Source organism: Podarcis bocagei (assembly GCF_964188305.1).
Source record: "Podarcis bocagei genome assembly, chromosome: 11".
In the NCBI taxonomy this organism is placed as follows: domain Eukaryota; kingdom Metazoa; phylum Chordata; class Lepidosauria; order Squamata; family Lacertidae; genus Podarcis; species Podarcis bocagei.
The window spans coordinates 8,922,437-8,946,863 of NC_138136.1; the positions used below are offsets into that span (position 1 = coordinate 8,922,437).

The 24,427-nt window shown below is 46.5% G+C and overlaps 1 protein-coding gene and 1 long non-coding RNA gene across 3 annotated transcripts in view; one reads left to right on the plus strand and one right to left on the minus strand.

Annotated features, from left to right (window-relative positions):
- The window catches only part of PTCH1 (patched 1), a 115,322-nt gene that overhangs the window by 89,231 nt on the left and 1,664 nt on the right, over positions 1 to 24,427 (minus strand). The window contains exons 1-2 of one of the 2 annotated variants that reach the window (XM_081213532.1): positions 14,158 to 15,148; positions 12,307 to 12,499 (exon numbers count right to left, since the gene is read on the minus strand). In XM_081213532.1, coding sequence (XP_081069658.1) covers positions 12,307 to 12,499; positions 14,158 to 14,559 — 595 coding nt within the window. In that variant the 5' untranslated portion in view covers positions 14,560 to 15,148. Of the gene's footprint in view, positions 1 to 12,306; positions 12,500 to 14,157; positions 15,149 to 24,427 lie in introns of those variants that run through there. The other variant, XM_081213533.1, reaches the window with a different exon arrangement.
- LOC308597907 lies at positions 16,917 to 23,634 on the plus strand. Its single transcript, XR_014013275.1, has 2 exons — positions 16,917 to 19,398; positions 23,318 to 23,634. It is a non-coding gene; the product is annotated as an uncharacterized lncRNA (long non-coding RNA).

A 24,427-nucleotide genomic window follows, 5' to 3' on the forward strand; every position in this document is an offset into this window, starting at 1 on the left:
GCTGCAGTATACTGATCCCCATTTGCCTATACTCTGCATACTCCTGTATACCTGCACTGGTAGTTTAAAAGGCACCAGAGAGAAGCTGATGCAGAAGTACACAGTAGCAGCTGACCTGCTACTTTTTATACCAAAAAGGGAGTTGACTTCTCAGTCATTAAGACGGTTCAGTAACTTGTGTAACACCGGTCCTGAAAGACCTACATTGGCTCCTAGTATGTTTCTGAGCACAATTCAAAGTGTTGGTGCTGACCTTTAAAGCCCTAAATAGCCTCAGCCCAGTATACCTGAAGGAGCGTCTCCACCCCAATCATTCAACCTGGACCTGGGCCTTCTGGCGGTTCCTCACTGCGAGAAGCGAAGTTACATGGAACCAGGCAGAGGGCCTTCTCGGTAGTGGCACCCGCCCTGTCGAACACCCTCTCTTCAGATGTCAAGGAAATAAACTATCTGACTTTTAGAAGACACCTGAAGGCAGCCCTGTTTAGGGAAGTTTTTAATGTTTGATGTTTTATTGTGTTTTTACTATTCTGCTGGGAGCCACCCAGAGTGGCTGAATTATTATTATGCTTATGATTATTTTGCTGCTTTGCTCATTTGGAAGTTTATTTTGCAGGCATCATTTTTGCCATGATACACCTTGTGGTCGCTCTCATTTTGGGGAGCTCCCAGAGTGGCTGGGGAAACCCAGCCAGATGGGTGGGGTATAAATAAATTATTATTATTATTATTATTATTATTATTATTATTATTATTATTATGTGTAGTAGAGGTGCCACTGATCACACTGGAAGCACCCAAGGGCTTGATGCTTGACATCCCGTGAAATTTTACTTCCACGTCATCTGTGAACAGCTTGAATAAACTATGCTCTTGTAAACCAGGATTATTACCCTATTAGATTATGAAGAATGCTCTCTGGCAACACAATGTACCATTTCCATACATACATAATTATATTTGTATGCTGCCTTTCCACAGTTCCAACCATACTCAAGGTGGCTTACAACATGAAAAAAAGACATAACTGAAACATAACAAAAGTAGTCATAAGCAATAAATAAAAACATAAAAAATACACAACCAAACTGGACAATTCCCGCATCAATTATCAGATATAAAATAAAGATACCAACAGCAACAACCCCTTCCAACAACACACCAAACAACAGCCTAGCCCAAGAGTCCGCTCGGCAGCCTCAGCTTTTGTAGCTGGAGTCAGTCAGGGCCCCTCCCTCCCAGGCCAGGTGGAAAAAGGCCTGCAAGGCAGGGAGCAGGTCTTCCAGGGCTCACAGCCAAGAGGGCATTGTATCAAATCTGATACCTTAACATGCAATCAAACCCAGTAAATTAATTGAAATATTTGTGTAAAAATTCCTGTTGCAACTGGAAGTTGGCAACGCTTAGGAAATAAATACCACAGTCTTCTCCACTCTTAGAGCCAAGTTTGCCATCATCCCTGCATTGTGTAAGGGTGTGAAGAAAACCAAATGGGTAAGCTACAAAATGCTATAGTCAACATGGTGCCCTCTGTATATTGAGACTCCAACTCCCATAAGCCTCAGCTAGCATGGCCAATAGTCAGTAATAACTTGAGTTTTAGTCTATTAAGATCTGGAGGGTACCATGTTAGCTATCCTTGGTACAAATGAATCTGTTATTGTAATTTAGCAATAAAGTTAATTATATGCACATATCTGCTTGAATGTTAGCACAGCTAATTCATATAAAAGAAGACCCAAAATATTCCATTTGCAATAGAATAATGAAATATACCATACCTTTCTGAAATCGAAGAGCACCTAAGCCACTTCCATACTTCATATGTCAAGCTCAGGTACTCAAGAATCATTTGGCCAAATGGTTAGCAGCCAATGATGGAAGAACAACATAAAGTACCGTATTTTTTGCTCTATAAGACTCACTTTTTCCCTCCTAAAAAGTAAGGGGAAATGTGTGTGCGTCTTATGGAGCGAATTCAGGCTGCGCAGCTATCCCAGAAGCCAGAACAGCAAGAGGGATTGCTGCTTTCGCTGCGCGGCGATCCCTCTTGCTGTTCTGGCTTCTGAGATTCAGAATATATTTTTTCTTGTTTTCCTCCTCCAAAAACCAGGTGCGTCTTGTGGTCTGGTGCGTCTTATAGAGCGAAAAATACGGTATTCCCTTGGTCTTGCCCTACCAACAGCTCTAATATAAACTTACCTAGATGTATCTAAAACTGGTAAAAGTTCACTATGGAGCACAAATCCCTCTTTCACGCATCCCACTAAGCTCCCAACTCCAACCTCCCTTAATGTTGCATTTGTTAAGCAGCCCAATGCTTAAGGGTACGGCACCAGTTTCTCATTTTTATTTATTAAACCTCTGTATTGCCCACCCATCACCAAAAAGGTCCTTGGGCAGGTTACAAAGCAGAAAAGAACAATGTCACAAGTGATACTAACTTTAAAAACAACCCAAGAGTCACTAACACAGAGACAATGTAGAATTACTTTCAAAGGCTATCCAAGCAGAATCCTCAAAAGGTTGGACGAAAAAGTGTTCCTTAGCATGCCCTGTAAATCTGTAGAATTGCACCAGTACACAGATAAGGCCCTTTTGCACACAAACACCCCACAAATCTCTAGGTGGTATTGTTAACCTCCCCTGCTGATCTTAGCTCCCAGATTGGTTTCAGTCCTTTGAAGATAGATATTTGCCTAATATCCCAAAATAAGAAAATTTAATGACTTGTCTAGAATAAAATGCATAAATTAGCATCTATTATCACTTAGCTACAAGAGACAGCACATGCACCAATTTAGCATGTACACCAATTAACTGCAGCTAGGACGCGTTTATTTTTTCTTAGAAGTCATTCTAGATCAGTAGTGGGGAACTGTTCCCTTCCTCCCTGGACAGCTTTATCACACTTCTTTTTCTGTAGCTACAGGGCAAACTCTTATGCAATGCCAAAGACAAAGCACACAAAAAGAGGGTGTTCATTTGCATGTGCTGATTGATATGTATAGCTGCAAAATTAGGAAAAAAATCACTATAATTTAAATAGTACTTCTCGCCATAATGAGAAAGACTGTGACCAGGAGATTTCTGTGCTAGCTCAGTGATGCTGACAGACAACTTCAAGGTCTCTGACCTTCCTTCTTAGAGTTTTTATATTTTAAAAGCATTTGGACTAGACAGCCCTTTAAATAGAGGACTGTCCTTCAACTTTAAATTAGGGAACAGTCCCCTTTAAAGTAGAGCACGTTACCACCCGTTATTGGACACCGACACAAACGTATTGTTTCTGATCACAGGTGACAATCTTTTATCCAGCTTTTTGAGATAGTCATTTGAGTACCTTAAGAGTCGATAGATTTTAATAGGCAATTCCCAATATCATACAGGTGGATCCAAATATCATTCAGTGGTCCCTCAGGATGCGAACGGGATCCGTTCCGGAGCCTCATTCGCATCCTGAATAGAACGTAAGACGCGTTAGCAGGTCGCGTTTTGCCGCTTCCGCGCATGATGTCATTTTGAGCATCTGCGCATGCGCGAGCGGCGAAACCCGGAAGTAATGCACTGCATTACTTCCGGGTTGCCACGGAGCGTAACTTGAAAACGCTTAACTTGAAGCACATTCAACCCGAGGTATGACTGTATGTTGGATTCGGACAGGGCTGAGGGGCGCTGTGGCCCTCCAGATCTTACTGAACTCACAATTCTCATCAGCCCTATGCAGCGTGGTCACTATTAAGGGACGATGGTAGTTGTAGTTAACCAACATCTGGAGAGCCAAATGTCCCTTACCCATGAAAGAGGAGCTACAAAGTGTGACAGCGACATTGCAATCCTCTGCATGTTTACTTAAAAGGAGACCCTCCTGCTGTGTCCAGTGGGGATCACTCCCTAGCAGGTGTTTACGATTGCAGCTGGACCTAAATGCAAACTTGGGAGATATAGAGAGGAAATGAAATACAGTGGTACCTCGGGTTACATACACTTCAGGTTACACACTCCACTAACCCAGAAATAGTGCTTCAGATTAAGAACTTTGCTGCAGGATAAGAACAGAAATTGTGCTCCGGCGGCGCAGCAGCAGCAGCAAGAGGCCCCATTAGCTAAAGTGGTGCTTCAGGTTAAGAACAGTTTCAGGTTAAGAACAGACCTCCGGAATGAATTAAGTACTTAACCTGAGGTACCACTGTATTCGGAGTGGCAGCTTTAAGACCAAGAAAAGGGTACCTATCCAAGACACTGCCAAGAAGTGATTCAGAAGACAGACACTCAGTACCAGTAGGTTTACAGAAGTCCAAGTGTGCTGGCGCAAACTGGAAAGTAAGAAAAGGACATTACAAGAATGATTTTGAGAACTGCTTCGTTTGGGTCTCCGATTTCCCCGCCTCCTTTTTTCCTCTGAGAACTTGACCACCAGGTGGGTCTTTGCAACCCTTATATAAATATTTCAACTCTAATAGCTTTAAACAGACTTCACTTTGGAGTCTGGATGATCTTAAAACTCATTCAAACTTTATTCTCACAATGAAGTTTGAATTAGGATTTTGCAAGTTTATATTTCACTTGCAGTAGGCTTCAAGGGCATGGTATCTTCTGACACTGCCTTCCCTAGTATTCCAACAGACATTACATGAAACAGACTGGTCGCTAATATAAATACTGACAATTTCTTGAGAGGCAATAATTTTCAAAAAGCTTTAACAACAAAAAACAAAGTGTCTTTATTGCCAACGGCCAGGGACATCTATTTTAAGTCATTTGAAGTATTCACCTTATTTGGCCAATATTGTTCAGCATATTCAAACTTTCAACCATGAAAAGAGAGAGGAGGGAAAGAAGCTGCTACTCTGAATGTACTCTTTTCAGTTTAGAGGTCAGCAACTGCTGGCCCTCCCAAAAGAAAGAGATGAGGTGGGAAGAGGGGAAAGATGAAGCTGTGGTAATAGGACTTAACAGGGAAGACTGGTAGGGCAAAGGAATAATGAAATTGTCCCCACTGCCCTGGCTTCTCAGACTCTGGCCTGGTTCCCATAACATGGTAAGACAGCTATGGCTTACAGGTATGGCACAAACCTGCCTTGCTCTTCCCTAATTCCTTTAGATCAGCACGGTTCGGCAGCTAATCCTAGGTCTGGCTCAGCGTGATGTCAAAACCCAGGATTGTGGTTAAGCTCTTTCCTCTTTAAACACAATCCGTAGTCAAGAATAGAGTAAGAGGAGTAAGAGTTTATCCACAATCCCGGATTCAGACGACGTGCTAAGACAAACCTTGGCTTAGCTACCATGCTTTTCTGAGCTAGAAGAACCGGGGAGGAGGAAAAGTGGCCAAAATCTTTGCCCCAGAAGCCAGCTGAACCATTATGTTCAAACATGGCCCCTATCTCACTCCGACGAAACCAACTGCTGACCAGTCTTAAAGAAAGTGGCTCAAGGACAGCAATCTAAACCACCTGAAGCAAAATTCTCTGCACACTCCCTTGAGAAACCAATGAGAATTTCTTCAGAGTTAACACGCACAGGATGGGACTATTAATGTGAACAGTCCCATAAGTTTCAGAGACGCTAGTGTGTCTTTGAGGAGGGAAGTCCTACTCCTTCTACGCAAGATCATACTCTATATGTTTGGAACAATTAATGTACACAACCAGTGGCGTAGCGTGGGTTGTCAGCACCCGGGGCAAGGCAAGTAATTTGCGTCCCCTAACCCGTGGATTTGCGCCCCCTAACCCTAACCCCCAGATGTTGCGCCCGGTGCGGCCGGGCCCCCCTGCACCCCCTACGCTACGCCACTGTACACAACCCCACACAATTATTGGATCAGAATCCCTACTTTACCCAACAGCAGGAATTTTAAAAAGGTGATGGAAGTCCACCCTTTTGACAACCCCATGAATACAGCATTCTTTTGTTATGGTCTAACCAAGACTCTCAAAGGTGAGTGCTGCACACTATACAGAAGCAAAGGGGAAAGAAGCAGAGGTTATGCTTCCTCTTTTCAGACTTCTGGCGCTATGTGCAAAGGAGTAACTTGCCCTTTCTCCCTTGCTGAAATAATCTGGGGCCATGCATCTCGCCATGTGGAGAAGCTAGAGTTCCTCCCACCCTTTGTATGGTGCACACAATGAAACCATGTGCACTGTTGTCTCCTGCCTATTTCCGCCATCCTGTAATGTGTGAAATCATCCTAAGTCAGGCATGGCCAAACGTGGCTCTCCAGCTGTTTGGGGACTACAATTCCCATCATCCCTGACCACTGGTCCTGTTAGCTAGGGATCATGGGAGTTGTAGTCCCAAAACAGCTGGAGGGCCAAGTTTGGCCATGCCTGTCCTAAGTGATTCTCAATACACAATTTACGTGAGGGGTTATCTTCGGTGGATATAAAGCCTAACATCAAAACTACACATAGTCAAAACCCAGTGCTTTTTCCTAAAAAAAAATGTTTAGGGGTACTCTCATTTTCTTACACATATTGAAATACTGCCCCTCAATGAGGCCAAACTTAGATTCACAAAATGTTTAGGGGTATGCGTACCCCTGTGTACCCCCAGGGAAAAAGCACTGTCAAAACCCATTGGGTTCAATGGCGGATGGGATTGCCAATATCATTTTCCTGGAACCTCGTCCCCCACCCTTTATTTTTTTAATTTGCCACATGCATAAAACTGAACGCGTACAAATTAAACACACATAAATTGTGGGCTTACGGTATTCAACTTTAGTCCAATTCTACTACAGTTATACCACAGTACTGTGTAGAAAACAGACAGCTTTATTTAAAGCACGAATCCTCATTCTTTTATTTAGATACCGACATTATCTTCCTTCATATTACATGGTAATTAACCACACTCTGAGCAGGGGCCATTGAGAGCATATCCAAAACAAGTGTATACGGTGGCTTTTACAAAAGGGGGCGGGCTTGGAAAATATAGTAGCCCCTATGATCCATTGTAATGGATTGCTTTGAAGTCATTTCTGCACCGGTAAAGTACTTTTTAGCCTCCCAATTCCTCCTCCTGACCTCTCCCATAATTTGCCCAACCTGCCCTTTAATTTGCCCGACCAAAGGTGGCAGCCCTACAGCCACCCCAGGTTCCCCATTTCTGACTTACGCAATGAAAGAACCAGATTTTTCAAGCTAGCGTCTCCCACTCTGTTTTTCATTTGGTACTCTCCTCTGTTTATACTTTTACCCATGGAAATATGCAACTGCTACTCATCTAGTTTATTTGCATATCAGTCCTGTTCATGGCCATAATATTTATATAGTACTCTTTACTGAGGACAATGCCACTAGGCCTTTTGCTGTTGCGGCCTATGGCTCAGTGGGATAAAAGGAACGAGAGCCAATTTAAAAAGCTAAAGTGCCTGCTTGTTTTAATTAACCCTCCTAGAATCATATGAACGTCTAAATTTAGAGATACAATTTTTATATTGCATGTCATATTGAGATTTAATAAACTTCATAAAATGTAGTGCTTAAGTGTATTTGATAACAAAAAATATATATGTTGAGGTCAACTTCATTTAGCTTTGATAGTAGAAAGCCAGGATGGGTTGGGGAGAGATTCTTCCCTCAGTAACATAAAAGGAAGTCAGAACAGTGGCAAACCAAGCAGTTACTTTATATCATATTTTTTCTTCTTCTCCCAGGAGTAATATTTATATTATGCATTCAATCACGGAGGAATTGTCACTGCAGTAATCAGGAGGTTGCAGGCATTAAACTGTCAAGAGAAGTAGGTGGTAAGAGATGGGACCATCAATCATGGAGGATAGATTACGTGTGTCAGCCAAGACAAGACGACTTCAGACCTAAATCCACGCGCATTCTTGTAAGCCCAATTGCAGTCAACTAGATTTATGAACATGCAAATGAGTTCAGGCCCACAGCCTAAAATAGCTGGAAACAGAATTTTTCAACATCTAGTCAAAAGTTGTGGATATTCACGTGCTGCAAATGAAGAACTGAACGAACTGACTGTACAGTGGTACCTCAGGTTAAGTACTTAATTCGTTCTGGAGGTCCGTTCTTAACCTGAAACTGTTCTTAACCTGAAGCACCACTTTAGCTAATAGGGCCTCCCGCTGCCGGAGCTTGATTTCTGCTCTTATCCTGAAGCAAAGTTCTTAACCTGAAGCACTATTTCTGGGTTAGCGGAGTCTGTAACCTGAAGCATATGTAACCCGAGGTACCACTGTATAGGCTCTGCTGAAGGACTCCCAATGAAAAGCAGAGACTAAAAAAGCTGATGAAGAGCCCCATTTTGATCAGCCTCTGAAGGCATAGGCTTCCACATTGCAACACCTAAGAAGTGTTCCACCAGATCAGACTGTCTAGTCCCGTATCTTGTTCCTTACAGTGGCCAACCAAATGCTTCTGGAATATTCCAAGGAGGGCATGAAGACAATAACCCCCAGGAAGCCGGAGAGGACCCTTGGGGCAGTTCCCTCCTTTATCCACCCTTCCCTGTGCCCTGAAGCGAGTGAAGCACAACAAACTTATGCCATCAACTTCTAAAGAGACCATCAGAATTGTCACTTGGCATCTTACGCCATTTATTTGTTTTGCTATTTTAAAATTTTAAAGCCTTGGCAGAAAGGTGGTATAAAAATAAAATAAGTACATGAAATAAATACAATAGTATTCATTGATAGACCCATCCTTAATTCATCTGTCTAAACGGCTTTCATAGCTAACAGCCTCCTCGCCATGTTCATTTATGAAATTCGCTGCCATTATTTAGTTATTTATTTAGCAATACTTCACTTTGTCTGCTCTTATCTTCTGCCAGTCAGTTTCATTGGATGAACTCAAGTCGTAGTATTATGAGAGAAGGAAAGAAACTTCTCTTTATCACTTGCTTCACGCCATGTCCAATTTCATAACCCTATACCACACCCCCATATTAGCCACTATTTTCCTCAACTGAAAATCTCCCAAGTATTGTAGCTTCCCCTCAAAGGGATGGTGCCCCGATCATTTTCATAGCCCTTTTCTGCTTTTTTCTCTAGCTGTATGATATCCTTTTGGGGTTGTGGCAACCAGAACAGCACAGAATATTCCAACACATTTGACCACATCATAGATTTGTACAAGGACATTCCAGTATTGACAGTTTTGTTTCTGATCCCTTCGCTAGTGATCTCCTAAATGGAATTTGCCTTTTTCACAGTCACAGCTCACAAAGTTGACATCCTCAGCGAGCTATTCCTATTAATCTATTTGCTGGTTGACTGCTTCAAGTTCAGACCCCATCAGCATATATGCCAATATATATGCCGTGTCAAGATTATTTGCCTTGAGGTGAATCACTTTACACTTACTTATATTGAACTGTTTTTGGCATTTTACCTCCTATTCACCAAGTCTGGAGGGATTGTTTTGGAGCCCTTCATAGTCTGCTTGGGCTTTTACCACCCTGAATAATTCGGTATCGCCTGCAACCTTGGACACCTCCATACTCATCCTTATCTCTAGACAATATCCGAAAAAGTTAAAAGCACCAGTCGCAACAGAGATTATTTGGGAAGTCATTTCTCGTGTTCACAGAGCTCCCAAATGTTATGTCCATTATGTCTCCAACCCTTTAAACATACAGGCCCAGTAAGACACCCCCCCCCATGTGTTTGCCAAAATGGATGAGCTAAAGCTTGGTGGTACAATACAGGCTTGGCAAGCAAAAAAGACAATCCATGAGAAAGAGTCCTTTCTGAAATCCTGGAGAGTCACTACAAGGGAAAATTGATAATACTCAAGTCGGCGGACCAATGGTCTTAGCCAGGCTTCCTCAACCTCGGCCCTCCAGATGTTTTGAGACTACAATTCCCATCATCCCTGACCACTGGTCCTGTTAGCTAAGGATCATGGGAGTTGTAGGCCAAAAGCATCTGGAGGGCCGAGGTTGAGGAAACCTGGTCTTAGCTTCCTATGTTCCAGAGTGTTCATGGATTCTGTCCACACAAACATGTGCTTGGCCAAACTTGGCCCTCCAGCTGTTTTAGGACTACAATTCCCATCATCCCTGGCCACTGGGCCTGTTAGCTAGGGATGATGGGGGTTGTAGTCCCAAAACAGCTGGAGGGCCAAGTTTGGCCATGCCTGGTAAGACAACTTTATTCACTACCTGCCCTCATATACCCAGGATTGTGTTGGCTATAGGATATTGAAGCAACCAGGAAGTCCTAACTGTTGTATTGTGGTGTAGCTATTGAGAACGTCAGGCTAGGATCCTGGAGGCCAAAGTTCAAATCCCCACTTGGCCATGAAGCTCACTGGGTCACCATGAACCAGTCACTGCCTCTCAGCCTAACCTACCTCACAGGGCTGTTGTGGGATTGAATGAGGAGTGGGGAGAACCATGCGTGCCCCCTTGAACTCCTTAGAGAGAAAGGGTGGGATATAAATGGAATAAATTAATGTCCTTTCCCACAAGTAAGTGGTTCACAATCACATTAAGGTTTCCTTTTCAATTAAAAACTTGATGTAGCCCCCCCCCCCCAATTGTCATCAGGAACACAACATACAGGAAAGGGAGTTTTAAGTGAGAGTTGCCCCCTTGTGTGGTGATCAATGTAAGAAAAAAAGCTCTCATTGGCATCAATGAGATCCGCAATGCTAAATGTGGGAGGGGAAAACATTTCCCACTGATATTGTGGCCGGGAAGGCAAGATTTGAGCCTCCTTCTCCATGGACTGCATTCCTGAGGTAATTTCCTATAAACACATCAGTGTTTTAATTTTAGAAATCCCATTATATGATTGCTAATCACTTTGTTAGTGTAATGTGTAGTTGGGTCCCGAGTTATTATTTCTAGAACTGACTATGGTCACTGTACATCACTTACAGGCCCTGTAATACACTGCAGATAACATTACATGAACATACAAATAAATTTTCTTTATGCTTGAAATTCCACAAGCATTAAGATTTGTTTTCTAAAGGCTCTTAGGTTGTTCCTGCTAAAGACAGCAGTATGTTTGGCACTGGAATCGATAAAACAGGATTGGGGTATATGTTGCCCTCCATATCTTGCTGGTCCCATCGTCTCTGACCATTGGGCATGCTAGCTGGGGCAGATGAGATTTGGAGTCCATCAATATCTTGAGGGCCAACTCTGTTGTAAAAGTACACTTCATCTCTCATCTCCTCACTCTTCATGAAGCAAGCCAGGCTTCCTTCTTTCATCTGAGGTAGGATGATGAGTGGGAAGAATTAAATGAATCAATGTTTTCTGAACATGAATATAGCCGTGGTTATTCTAAAGGCCACCACATTACCAAATGTAAACCAGAAACTCCTTCACCAATCATTTTAGTTGTATTAGTATTAAAAAAATGTTATTCACACCAAATACCTAGGTTTTGGGTACCTCTGAGGAAAGCATCCCTTTTTAAAAAAACAAACAAACAAAAAACAGCAATGGAAACCTTCAGTGTATAAGGGCATCCAAAACACTAACCAATCCATTTATCAAATGCCACTCAGGAAAATCAGATAAATTACACAGACACAGACACACATTTTCCACATTGTTCAAAAAGCAGATGTTCAACAACTAACATTAAAAAGTTTATATTGGTTTTTTAAAAAACCATTGCCTTTAAAAACAACAAGCCCCCCCTTAACTTTCCCCCCTCCCCGCACCGGAGATCAGTAATCTGCTTTGCAAACATTCCAACCTAGTTCCAGTCTGTGCTTCACTTTTCCATTTTTTTTTTACCTTGAGACAAATGTTTTTCCCCCTCAAAGCTGAAAGCTGTCCAAAAAAACAGGACCACACACAAGCACTGCCCTACGGAGAGCTGTGCTGATCACGTTCCTCCTGTTCCTGCTGCTGCTGCTAAGGACACACACACACACAAAATGGCGGAGGGGGTGGGCTGCTTTCCAGACAGACTTTCCTTTCATGCACTTGAGAGGAAAGAAATAGTCAACTCATACAACCAACCCCCTGCCCTAACACCATGATCCCCTCCTCGCAGGACACACAGGCAGAGACAGAAGGAGATTGTTGCAGACTTGTGGGGTACCCAGCGAGTCTCCCTTCTCTGTCTCTCCTTTTTCACCACACACTGTAGCCCCCCTTCCCGCTCCCCCCTCCATTTGCACCTCCCAAAACATTACCCTCCAGAATAGATTACAACTTGTGTACAGTCCATCTGGCCTGCAGCCAGCATGGGCCGAACAATGAACTATTCCCCCCTTGGTGAGAGGAAGAAACCCCCCCACACACCGCTCCAAAAAATAAACTTCAATTTCAGCAGAAAAAAAAGCAATAAGGCTACGGATCAATCCTTACCTTCCACCCAGAGCTCCTCCACATTGGTTTCGAGATTGGCTGCTCTTAATCCCACAGCAAAAGCCCCGAATATCAGAAGGCCAACCACCAAAAATTTCCCACAGTTTTTCTGAATGTAACAGCCCAGTTTAAATAACAGTCTCTGAAACTTTGCTCTTAGCCACAGTGGTGATTTTCTTCCAGTAGCCTTTCCCTGTAAGGCAAGGAAACGTTTTGTCAATGAAGAGCCTGTGGAAAATCACACACACACTGTGGCGAATTATTGCCAATAAAGAACATAATATACCCACACAAAACAATGACCTTTTTTTTTTCAAGCATCACAACGTGACAGTAACTTGACAGGCCAAGGTATTAGGCAGTCACCTCTACAAAATATTTCCACACACACATATACATACACACAGTTGCTCACGCACAAAACAAAATACATTGTGAGGTGGGCTTTCTTTTTTTTAGCTGATAACTACCCTGTTCATAAATCAGTTCAGAATGCTGGATTACATCACAACTGGAATTGTATAAATGTACACACTCCTTTATCTAAAGCAGCCTAGTCCCTTGCCTTCTCCCTAAAAAAGCCACTTGAATAATAATAATAAGAAGTTGGTAAAGCGGACATGGAGCATGTGATTTTCAACAGACCTGTCAAGGGGTGGGGGTGGGGGGAGGGGAGAGAGAAAGAACATTTTCCTGTCCTGTCCTGAGGGGCTTTATGGGGTGGGTGGCAAGAGGAGTCTACTTAATCACAAATTGTTGCCATCATTCATTCCCTGCCTTCCCCGGCTCCTTAAGCCCCCACTTCGTAGTAAACTCTCGGCCCACGTGGTCCACAGCGCCCTTAACATCACCAGCTAATAAGAGTTATTCATTTCCATACGGTTTGGAGACGCTGTGTGATCTGAATTAGGAAGCAGAGCAGCCATCTGTAAAGTTACGACAATATTTGTGGACGGAAGAGGGCAGCCACATGGATTTCTTGCTCCCACCCCCACCAAAAAGCCAATAATAATAATAATAATAATAATAATAATCATCATCATCATCATCATCATCTGCTCACTGAAATGAAACGATCGGGCCGGGAAGATGCTGCTCACTTTTGAACTCCCCGCCCCCCTCGCCTTCGGTAATCCCTGCAAAATTCCCTTTTCCAGAATCGCGAGTCTCAAGGCGAAGCGAGAGAGCGTGCGCGCAGTCTTTGACCAGAACCGGGGAGATTTAAGGTAGCAATTTGTTTACAACTTTCACTCTGCTCTCTTGCCGCTGGAGGTGAAGCACGACATTCGGTGAGATTTCTTTGCTATGGAAACTTAACCCGGTGAATAAAAGCAAAGCCTGTGTGTGTGTGTATGTGTGTGTGTGTGTGTGTAAAGGGGGCTGGGGGGATGTTAGGTAGGAATGTAAAGTATCGGAATTGATTTTTTTCTCCTCTGAAACGTTTACAGAGCTTGGACAGAAAATTAAATCCGAAGGGAAGGGAAGGACAGAAAGAGATGTGAAAAAAGGGGAGAGAGAGAGAGAGAGAGAGAGAGAGAGAGAGAGAAGACCCCGAGATCACCAAGGAGGATGGGAGGGAAACAGAGAAATCATCCCGGGTAACTTTAATTAGAGATGTGCAAAGCACAAACACAGACCCCAGGAAAAAGTGGCTTCGAGGCGGGAGGGGAAAAACAGGACTCACTCTCTCTCTCTGCCACTAAGGAGCCGCGGACACCCACACACCCCCTCGCACACATGCATAACTAACATTCTCCCAGCGTTTTATTGGCGACTCTTCCCTCTCAACCACCACCACCCCTTTCGGAGAAAAGGAAATTCCGGCGAGGAAGCCCCAGCTCGGGGAAGCACCTTGGCTATCTGCTCCAAGGCGAAGCCTGCATCACAGTAGCTCGGCCGCTGCAGATATTCCGGATCGGGAGGCGCGGCGCGTCTGTTCCCGCCGGTCCTCCTCCGCCTCCTGCTGCCGCTTCTCCCCGGCTGATCCGGCTCTCTGCAGCCGCCGCCGCCGCCTCCATCGCCGCTGCTGTTCTCCGGCTCGGAGGCATTAACAGCTGAGGCCATGTTGCCGCCGCGCAGCCGGGGCTGCCGCAGCCGCCGCTGCTGTTGTTCTGGCGACCCTGGGGCTGCGTCCCGCGCGGTTCCCCCCAGCGCGCTGCTGCTGCTGCTCCGGGGCGATCCAGCGGGACCGGGGGTGGGCTGGCTCGGGGGCGACGCTCTGCTGCTGCTGCTGCTGACAGACCGCTTCTTCATACCGCGTTGGCTGCTGCTGCTGCTGAAGTCGCTGCCCTAGCTGCTCCCGGCGAGTCAGACCCCGAGCCTTCCATTGCAACATTTCGTGAGGATCCGGAGGTCGCCGCCGCCGCCGCCGCCGCGTCCCACATCCAGTGTGCGAGGGTGAGCGGGGCCGGGCGCTCTCGGCGGGCTCGCCTTCCCCCCGCCTCGTCCTCTCGGGCTGCGGTCGCTTTCCAGGCTCCTCGCCGTCCGGCCGCGGGAAGAAAAGCCAGACTCCCGCTCCGGTCTCCTTTTCCTCGCCGAAGCAGAAGGGGGCTTGCAGGGGAGCCTTGATCTCAGCGCTGGTGGCGGCGGCGGCGGTGCTGCTGCTGCTGCTGCGACTGCTGCGGCTTCTCCTCCGTCTCGGTGGGCTGTATCATTCTGTCTGGGTACAGCAGCGCTGCCTCTTAAGATCTCCCCGTCTCCTGGAGATGCGTGTGTCTCTCACTCTTTCTTCCTCTGCGTGTATGCAGCAGCAGGCAACAGCTCCCTTGCTTCAATAGCTGAGATGAAGGAGGGGAGGAGGAGCGGGGGGGAGAAGGCACTCTCTCCATTTGGATAAAGAGGAGGAGGAGGAGGGGTGAAAGGGAGAGGGGAGAGCGCGGGGAGGGGGGGCCGAGAGAGAGAACTGAAATCCCGCCCCTGGGGCTGTCAGATGGCTTGGGTTTCTGGGCTGCGATTGGCTCGACGAGGGCAGAAATTACTCAGCAAACATGACTATTATTAGCTGCTTAGCAACAGCTCACCAAAGTAGAGAGACCACCCAGGCAGGCGAGCCTTGTGTGTGCATCTCCAACTTCAGGGGAGCCGTAAAGAGAGCCAGTCTTCTTTGCATGCAATACTTCCATTAAGGAATGCTTCGCTTTTTTCCCTCTCTCTCGCTCACTCCACTCATTTCTCTCTCTCTCTCTCCCCCCTTCCTCCTTTTTTCTTTTCACGAAAGTGTGTGTGTTAAGCACAAGGAAAGACCGTGGAAGGCGGCGGCGGCGCGGGGGGGGGTTTAAGGGGGGGAAGAGTTGCGTCTTAAAAAACTAAGATACTGTACTGAATTTCCTCACGATCGACCTACTAAAATAAATCTCGGTTTATTTATCCCCCCCCCCTTTAAGAGGAAAGCGGGACCGTGCGGGTGGGGGCAGTGCGGAGAGAGAAAAAGGAGGCAGAGAGACTTTAGCGATACCCGAAGCCTTTAAAAGAAAATCCCTTTAGAGACACTTTGGCCTCAAGCTGCAGCGAATACTGGGAGGTCCAAGATGAATTCCTAGACTTGCACAAATAATGACAGGGGGTGGACACTGCGGTGCGCAGAGCCAGATATTTCTCTCTCCTCTTTTTTTTTTTTTTGAGAACCGAAAAGAGAAGCCCGCGTTCCTTACAAGAAAACAGGCAGCTGTATTAAGAAAAAGACCACAATGAAACCTTAATACTTGAAATAACAGATTGAAAAGCTGAAAGCAGGCAAGTTGCTCGCTTCAGGGCTGGGGGCGGGCGATCCAGTTTTTATAATCCTTAAGAGCAAAAGTATTGCTGGCGGATGCTTTAAAGCTCTAGACCGCTATAGAAATAATTGCACCACCTCTCCATATTTCCTCGTGTTGTTTTTAACATCAGTCGCGATACACGCGCGCGCGCGCATATATTAAACCGCATTGTGTGGTCTTTATTTAATGTGGGGTTGTTTTTTGCGGGGATAACACGATTACCGTCCTCGTACGTGGTGTAACCGGAATATCATGTTTCCCTTTTATTTTTCAAATGTTTATAGTTTGCTACTCTATAGATTACCCAGAGCGAAATTGCGTCCTAGTTACTCGACCACCGCCGCCGCCGCCGCGACCCCGAGCAGAATTCAGAGCGTGGAAATTCTGCCCTGCAAAAAGAACGCGAGATCCTCGTGTCGTATGTATGTCCTCCTCCTCCCGCCACCCCCGTGAAGCTGCGCTCCCCCTCTTCCCCCCACTCCTTCCACTTTTCGGCTCGGGAAAGTTACAAGAGTTTTAGTGTTGGTGGAGGGAGTGAAATGGGAGAGTGTTGCTTTAAGGAGAAAGCTTGTGTGTATTCATTGAGGGAAAGACGGGGCGGGGGGGGGGGAATGGCAGCACCGCACATTCAGAGAAAAGGAGGCCGGCCCCGGGGGCGGGCTGAGGCTTTCACGTGACTGACTGGCTCGAGGTTGTGCAAACAAGGCTGGGCTTCCCCTCCGCACGAAATCTGGCTGCCGCAGTGCCGCCTCTTCGCTTTAGCGCGCAGAAGGCGAAGCGCACGGGAGTCCAGTCCGGCTCCGAGCAGCAAAGCGGGAAAGGAGGCACTGCGCCGTCCCACCCCTTTCCCCCCCCCCCCAGGAGAGAAAAATGCCAGACAAGCCATAGTACATTCCTAAAGGAGGGCTCTCCCCTTCACGCTGCCCAATAGCAAGCCGCGACCATTCCTGCTAGCCAATGGCGAGGCGACAGAGGACTTTTCCATTCAGTTCTGCGCTACATTTCGGGGGGTGGCGTTTTGCTGCGCCAGCCGGGCTCGGGGCATCAGAGCGCCGGATTCGCGCCGGCCTGACCCTGATCTCAAATGCTCAGCGGCTCGCTCTGCAGATCTTTCTCCGAAAAGCAGTTGTTGCGGCGAAAGAGATGTCAGGTTATAGGTTCCTCTCTCCGCGCCTCCCCGGTTGGAACCAGCGGCAACCACGCGAAAAAGCGCGCTGGTTTCTAAAGAAGTCTCGTTCCTCCCAAGGCACGTGTTGACTTTTTGCAGAGAGGCAGTTGCAAGGCGAGGAAAGCTCCCGCTAATTATAAAAATCCCATAAGGATAATTAAATTGGGATGGGGAAACTAGCTGGGAATTGCATTAGGGCTGCGATCCGCAAACCGCTTCCTCCAGAGCAAACACTTAAATAAATCCCAGTGGAACTTCGACCTTGCTTGTCGACATCAGAGAGTGATTACTGGTGTCGGGATGTCTATTGTTCAAGAAGTGGCAGTTTTAACCATTTGCAGGCTACCGATCCGTATCAGCCGCTAAAGCAACGCAAGGGGTTTGTGGGTTGGTCTGAACGGGACCATTTGTGCTCTGCGAGCAACCCCTTGCTGGTGAGAGGCTGTTTTAGTGACAGAGCGCGTGTTCAACCCTCACTGTCGCCAGATATGGCTGGGAAAGAATCTTGCCTGAACTCTTGCAGAGGCGCTGCCAGTCAGTGTCGGCAGTGCTGAGTTAGATGGACCAATGGTCCGAATCGAATTGTTACAGTACCGATGAGACAAATATACCAGTCGATGGCAAACCTTTATTCTGAATGTGGCGGTGATTTGGAATAACTACCCTGCACCAGTTTCACCTTGTCAGTCACTAATGCGGATTAAAATGCCACCCACACACGCGAAAGCACGTATTGGAAATCAGGCTGTGGTAGTTACAGCACGTTAACCAGTCTCGAGTAAGGTACCAATACTTACTGCCTGGAATAAAATTGGCGTGATGCGTGCGGGAACTGGGAAGACAAAAGCAAAATACTGCTAGATATAGGACTCGCGGGATAAAGCCGTGTATAATTCCCCGAAGCAACAATACCTAAGGGGTATCCCATAATAGCATCCCTTGGTTGGCGTGCTACCACCGTCCTCCTCTAATTCTCTGCCAGCTTTTCAAGCATCAATAAATTCTCAGTCCTAGAACAAGGTTTACTTCCGAGCTAACATGACCAGGATCACGCTGCAAAGAAATCCCTTCCCGGGGCGGGGGTCTGTGGCCCTGCTCTTCCTTTTGCATAATTCCCCATTACAGGCTAACCCCTCCCTTTTTCCTTTCCAAAGCCCTCGCCCTATGCCGGTTAAAATGTTGGTCCCCAAACACGACCTGGCGGCTCAAATTTAACAAGCCCTATCTTAATATCCTCCCCTCCTCCCTCTGCCCCCCTCTCCCTGTGGTCTGGTTAATTTCATACACAAGAGATGAATTACCGAAGGGATCTAATTGGCCTTGTTTCTGCAATATTGTGTGTGTGTGTGTCTCGGTGTAAAAGTCTCCTCTCGACGTGGGTGGTCGGAGCGGAGGACGTCTCCAATTTGCCTCCTGGCTGATGCGCACGAAAGCGCGCGGCCGCCTTCCTCGCGAGCACGTTGCCCCTGATCCATCTGTCCTCCCTTCTTTACATTGGTCCGCATTGTTACCTTTAATATGCATGGCCCGCGCATGTAGCTTGCGCCCGGGCAGCAGGATTTGTCAACTTCAAGGAATCGCGAGGCTCCTCCTGCGGATTTAAGGGAGACGGAGCGCTGCCTTTCTTTGTATGTGTGTTATCGGGCTCCACGGGCCCGGCCTGCCTGCCTGCCGTTCTTTGGCGTCTTGCTTTTTCCACGTGGCCTGGGAGAATGGAGGGACGAGGCAAGGCCTGCAGCGGGCCCAGGCCAGCCATCGCTCCAGCTGGCCTTTTCTTTCTCGCCTGGTTGCAGCGGGATCTGCATTTCATTAGAAACCTTCCCTTGGCGCCACAACAATCGCCCTTCCAAGCAATCTCGGTGCACCGGGACCAGCCACCATAGAGAAGTCCTCCTAGGTGGCGAGAGAACTTACAGAGTTTCGATCTGTCCTTGCCATGCCGAGGTCGTAAAGCGAGGCCTTGCAGCATCCGGTTACATTCATAAAAAGAGACGACGTTGAAATAAACCACCTGCCTTCACGTGGGGGCGGGGAGGGGAGAGGGAGGCAAGACGTGAAACTCTTCAAGGAGTTGGCATGAGTGTGTTTGCATCCTCTTTCACGGTGCAGCCTGCGCCAATGCGTGTTTTGTTAGAGGAAAGTCCCCGGCCTTACTCACTGGGAGTACAGGTAATTTGCAAAGCCTTAAGCGTGCAGCGTGTTTTTTGTGCCCCCCCCCCAATATCCCCCCAACCTATCACAACAACCGAAGAATGAAGTATTTGTTCCTTCTTGAGAAATGCTAAGAGAGAAATGAGATGAAGAAATGAGACCTGGAACAGACAGGTGTGTGCCTCTGTGTATTACAGAGACCACCACATTTTTCTCACCTTGAGAAGAGTCGCTCTCCCTTCGTCTTAAGCAATGATTTGAACAAAGGTTGGCCCCTGCTCAACCTGTTGGCAATTTCAGGGCAACTCCGGATAAATACTAATAATGAGCTGGATTCAGGCATCCCCATGAAATCAATGGGGCTTGAGTTAGTAATGACTAAGGAGTCATTACATTTACCTCCGAGTAGGCATACTGTACATAGGAGGAGGGATTTAAGGCGAAAAAATCGGGACTGAGCAGTTTTAGATGTGGGTACACGCGTGTTTCTGTGCATGTATAAACAAGGACACGCGTGACTTTCCTAACTTAGTACAGGCCCGCTTTTTACACTTGAACAAAGCCCAGACTTAGTGTGTTGTGATGAGGTTCACCTTTGCCTGGCTGGCTTCCATTTCGGCATCCTGGGCGGCTGCAGCAGCAGCAGCGTCCGCGGAGAGGCTTTTGCAAGGAGCGAGCCGGGGCTTGGGAAAGGCCCCCGAACGGCAGGACTCAAGCCGCCCTCGCCTCGGCCCCCGCCCGCCTTCCTTCTGGGTCCCCTCCTCGGCAGCATCAGAAAGGGAACCGCTCGAGCCAACTTGTCAAAATAATGCGGCTAATTACCCCTGATCTCCTTTAATGGCAGGCTGCTTCGCACGCCACAAAGGAGCGAAGGAGGGATCGGCAGCGCCTACGCGCAGGAAAGCAGGCGGGTCGCCCCGCAGAGATCTCCGGGCAGAGAGGGCCACCAAAGGCCCCGAGAGCCCCAAGTTCACCGGGGAGGGAGGAGGGAGTTCGTCAGGATGGGAGGCCCCTGGGCTAAGGAGCATGGGAAGGGCATCCCAGTTAGGGAGGAGGCGCCCGTGCAAACGGAAACCCTCGGGGCTGGCGAGCCAGACCCCACAGATAGGTTTGTACCGGGGCAGCATCACAATTTCCAGGAAAACTTGGGACTGCCTCTCTTCATTCTGAAAGAAGACCTTTATGCAACCAGAAAATGACGTTTTTAAAAGCCTGAGTTTCTAGTCCTCAAGATGGTTTTAGTGGTTTGTTTGTTTTTAAAGATGAGAGTAGAAAGGTTACAAGATGGAAAGAAAGGCAGAGCACGGTCTGTGGAAGATTGATTTTTCTGGCCTGTGCAGCTTTCCAAAGGTACACATAATATCTTGCACCTGGCAAATCCCCCATATGACTGTACAGTGATTAAACTATAGGAGTGCTGTTATCCTGTGTATGTTGTAGAGAAAAAATGAGAAAGACACCACCAGCAGCAGCTGAAAGGGTGGTCCCAGATTTAAAAGCAGGGTGCATTTGAGAAGGTTGACAGCTATTGCTCTAAGGTCTGCCCAGCTATAGGGACAGTACACAGGTGTATGCCCTCTGCCCAACTCCAGAGTCTTCCCTCCACCTTCCACTGAACAGTCTTACCATCCTGAGGTTTAGAAGCTCAGGCTTAAAACAATAAATAAATCTCGCAGTGGTGGAAAAGCTCTGCCACCCCCTGCTGTTGTTGAACTCCAACTCCCATGGCAATTGGTGAGGACTGATGGGAGTTGTAGTCTAGCAATACCTGGAGGGTCACAAGTCCCACCCCACCTCCACAACACAGTGTCTTTTAAAATGAGAAAAAACCAGTCCCAAGCTCTCCTAGAAGTCAGCCTTCTGACTGGGGACTTCCTACCTCTCCAAACCCAGGACTTGGTGCTGACAGAGACTATCTGGTTGTGGTTACTTTGTATTTGGGGTTTTCGGTGGTGCTATTTTCTTTCTTAATAAAAACATACATGAAATTATCTTCCCATGATAAGCTGTAAGATATGACCCATAGAAAAACGAGTGATTCCGTTGGAGGGCCCAAAATCAATGTTTCCAACTTTTATCTTCGTGTGTCTCAGGTATGAAAAATCTTCATGCATTTACGTACACACACCCACACCATCCCCAAATATGCCTTTTGGGAAGAGAGATCAGTTTTCCTTTTCAGTCTGAAATTTATCACTGTGAGCCTGTCTTAAGTAAAGGCCAAGAAGAGGGGAGATGCTTGAATTTTTAAGTGTAAGGTAAACAGCTGGTGTTAAGCAATTATCTCCTAGCTTTTCAAGAATGAAGGCAAAGAAGAGGGAGGCAGATAGTAAAAGGAGAGACCTCAGCAAAGTGGAAATGCTGTGAAAATTTGCTGTCCAGCATCATCAGCGCCATTAAAACAAAGCAGTTGCTTTTTTTCTTGACTGTACCACTTCAGGCTACAGGAGTGGAATCCATTCGTGTTCTACTTTTCTAAGAGAAAAGCTCTTGCATGTAGAAAATTACAGTGTTGAAGTGATGGGATAAACCAATCTCTCTCACCCATACTCTTTTTCTTTGTAAAGGGGAAGTTTACTTATTTCTCTCTCTCTTGTGTGTGTTGAGGAACTGCATTCAGACATTGCATCTTCCATCTGTAGCCAAGGTGTACTACTTGAATCCATCATTTGTATAGACTAGACTGCCTCTCATCAGCTGACACAGGTTCAGGGGTAAGGGGCTTAATGTTTTCTTTCCTGGACCAGTCAACTGATCTATGCATTACATAAACAGAATGAGGTAGGAGGACTGGGAAGTAGTAAATTTTTGTACCATTTCAGGGTACAGGTGGAGGGAATCATATTCTGAATGCTCTCCAAAACTTCTCTTTTGGTTGCGTTGGAAGCAATTTTGAAAGTGGGGAGGAATATTCCCTTATGCAAAATGAGCCTCATTTCCCAATTTCTGCATATGGTAAGCTAGCACATCAAAAGACAAAAAATGTAATTCTTTTTGATAAAGGTAGTGGTTAAGAGCGGTAGACTCGTAATCTGGTGAACGGGGTTCGTGTCTCCTCTCCCCCACATGCAGCTGCTGGGTGACCTTGGGCCAGTCACACTTCTCTGAAGTCTCTCAGCCCAACTCACCTCACAGAGTGTTTGTTGTGGGGGAGGAAGGGAAAGGAGATTGTTAGCCACTTTGAGACTCCTTAGGGTAGTGACAAAGCGGGATATCAAATCCAAACTCTTCTTCTACCCTACCTGCAGTTTGAAACAACATAGTCTAGAATTCTAGCACTTCCTAGAATAAGATATGGCCTGAAACATACCTGAAGCAATCATCTAGCTGAAGCTAAGCAGGCCAGAGTCTGCCTAGATAAGAACCACGTTTATGCTACTTAGGGTTCCATGATGGAAGAAAGGTGAGATATAAGGGGGAGAAACTGCAGGAGATGAAGGGTTTTGTGGCTCTCCTTGCAATGTCTAAGAATCCCTGTTTTAATCCTGTGCTCTGCTAGAGAAAAAACTGAAGTTACACTGGTCAACACAGGAACATGGGAAGCTGCCTATACTGAGACAGAACATTGTACCATCTAGCTCAGTATTGTACGTTGAGTAGAAGTGGGCAGCTGTTTCATTCATTCTCAGCCCTCTCTGCATCCAGCGTGGATACTCTACCACTGAACTATCACCCGATGGGTCATAGTTTTCCTCAGAAGAGCTCTTCTCCATCTTGCATGTTCATCCTGCCCCCCATTAGGCAAAAGGCAGGTTTTAATGCCTATGATCTCTGCCAAAGAGCAAATTGGTCACAGTGTGTTTGTGTGTGCGTGCGCAAAGCCTCGCAATGCAATCCCATTGACCCACGGCTGGATCCACACGTTTACTGGAGATAGAGGCATGAGAAATGAAAAGGAAGTAAAGCAATTCAGTCTCAGTGCCTGCCTTTCTTTCAGGCTGCTAATCCGGTTTAGACATCACGCCTCCATCTCTGAATGGACTGCGGCAAAGGCAGAAGAAATAAAAGGTGGGTGGGTGTGATAAGGATATAATCAGTGAGGACAGAGATAGTTTAATTCATAGATCTCTGCCCTGTCAGTTTTCCATCTGCTGCATCCTGAAAGCAATTAGGAAAGGGAAATTAAAAGGGGGGGGGGCTTCTTCCCCACTTTCCTTTCCAATACTCCCAGTGCAAAAGGAACACCTCATTTCCCAGTTACTTGCAAGAGTATTACAATCCCGTGCCACAGTCTGTAAATAAACGAATCAAAAATCAGACTGATGAATCAGAAAAGTTGTTTCCTTTTTACAGAACCTTACTTAGGCGTGTGGATGTGTCCATTAACCAAAGTCTCTGGGGATGGCCCCCCCGTTCTGGTTTTATTTTTAACTACCTTGAATCTGTACTGCCAGATTTTTATTTATTTATTTATTTTTGTAAATAAACCCATTTTCCAGGAAGAAAGCCCAGACTGTCCTATGGAAGCTTCTGCAGACAACAGTTCCATTGATTTCTGAAGGACTTGGAACACAGGAACACCTAGTGAACACACCGTGCCCTGTAAGCTGTGGACTCACAGTTTGCTTGAGGAAAACAGAAAAGAAGCATGGGAATGCAAACCCACTGTTGAGAAGTCCCCTGTTCTAAACGGGGTACCAGCAGCCAAAGAGGAAGACAGGTTGCACAAAAGCCAAGGTTAGGTTGGAAGGCTCCAGTATTTAGCATGTTTAGAACGGTTCCCAAACTTCCCACACTGGCAGTGTGGTCCAGAGTAGAGGACCCTGGAGGAGGGTGTCTCGGTTCCAAGCCTTGAGGGCACCCACAAATCTCACTGTGTGGCCCTGTCACTGCCTTTGCAATAGGAATAGGAACCTTTGGCTTGCCTGATGTTGGACTACAACCCCTATCAGCCTTAGCTATTCTTAGCCATGCTGGCTAAGGTTGATGGGAGCTGTAGTTCATCAACACCTGGCCAAAGGTTTCCCACTCGCTCCCCACAACATCAACAGTGCTAAAGAAACAGGGCAGGACTTGGGGGGAGATGTCTGTTCAGCAAACTGTTCAG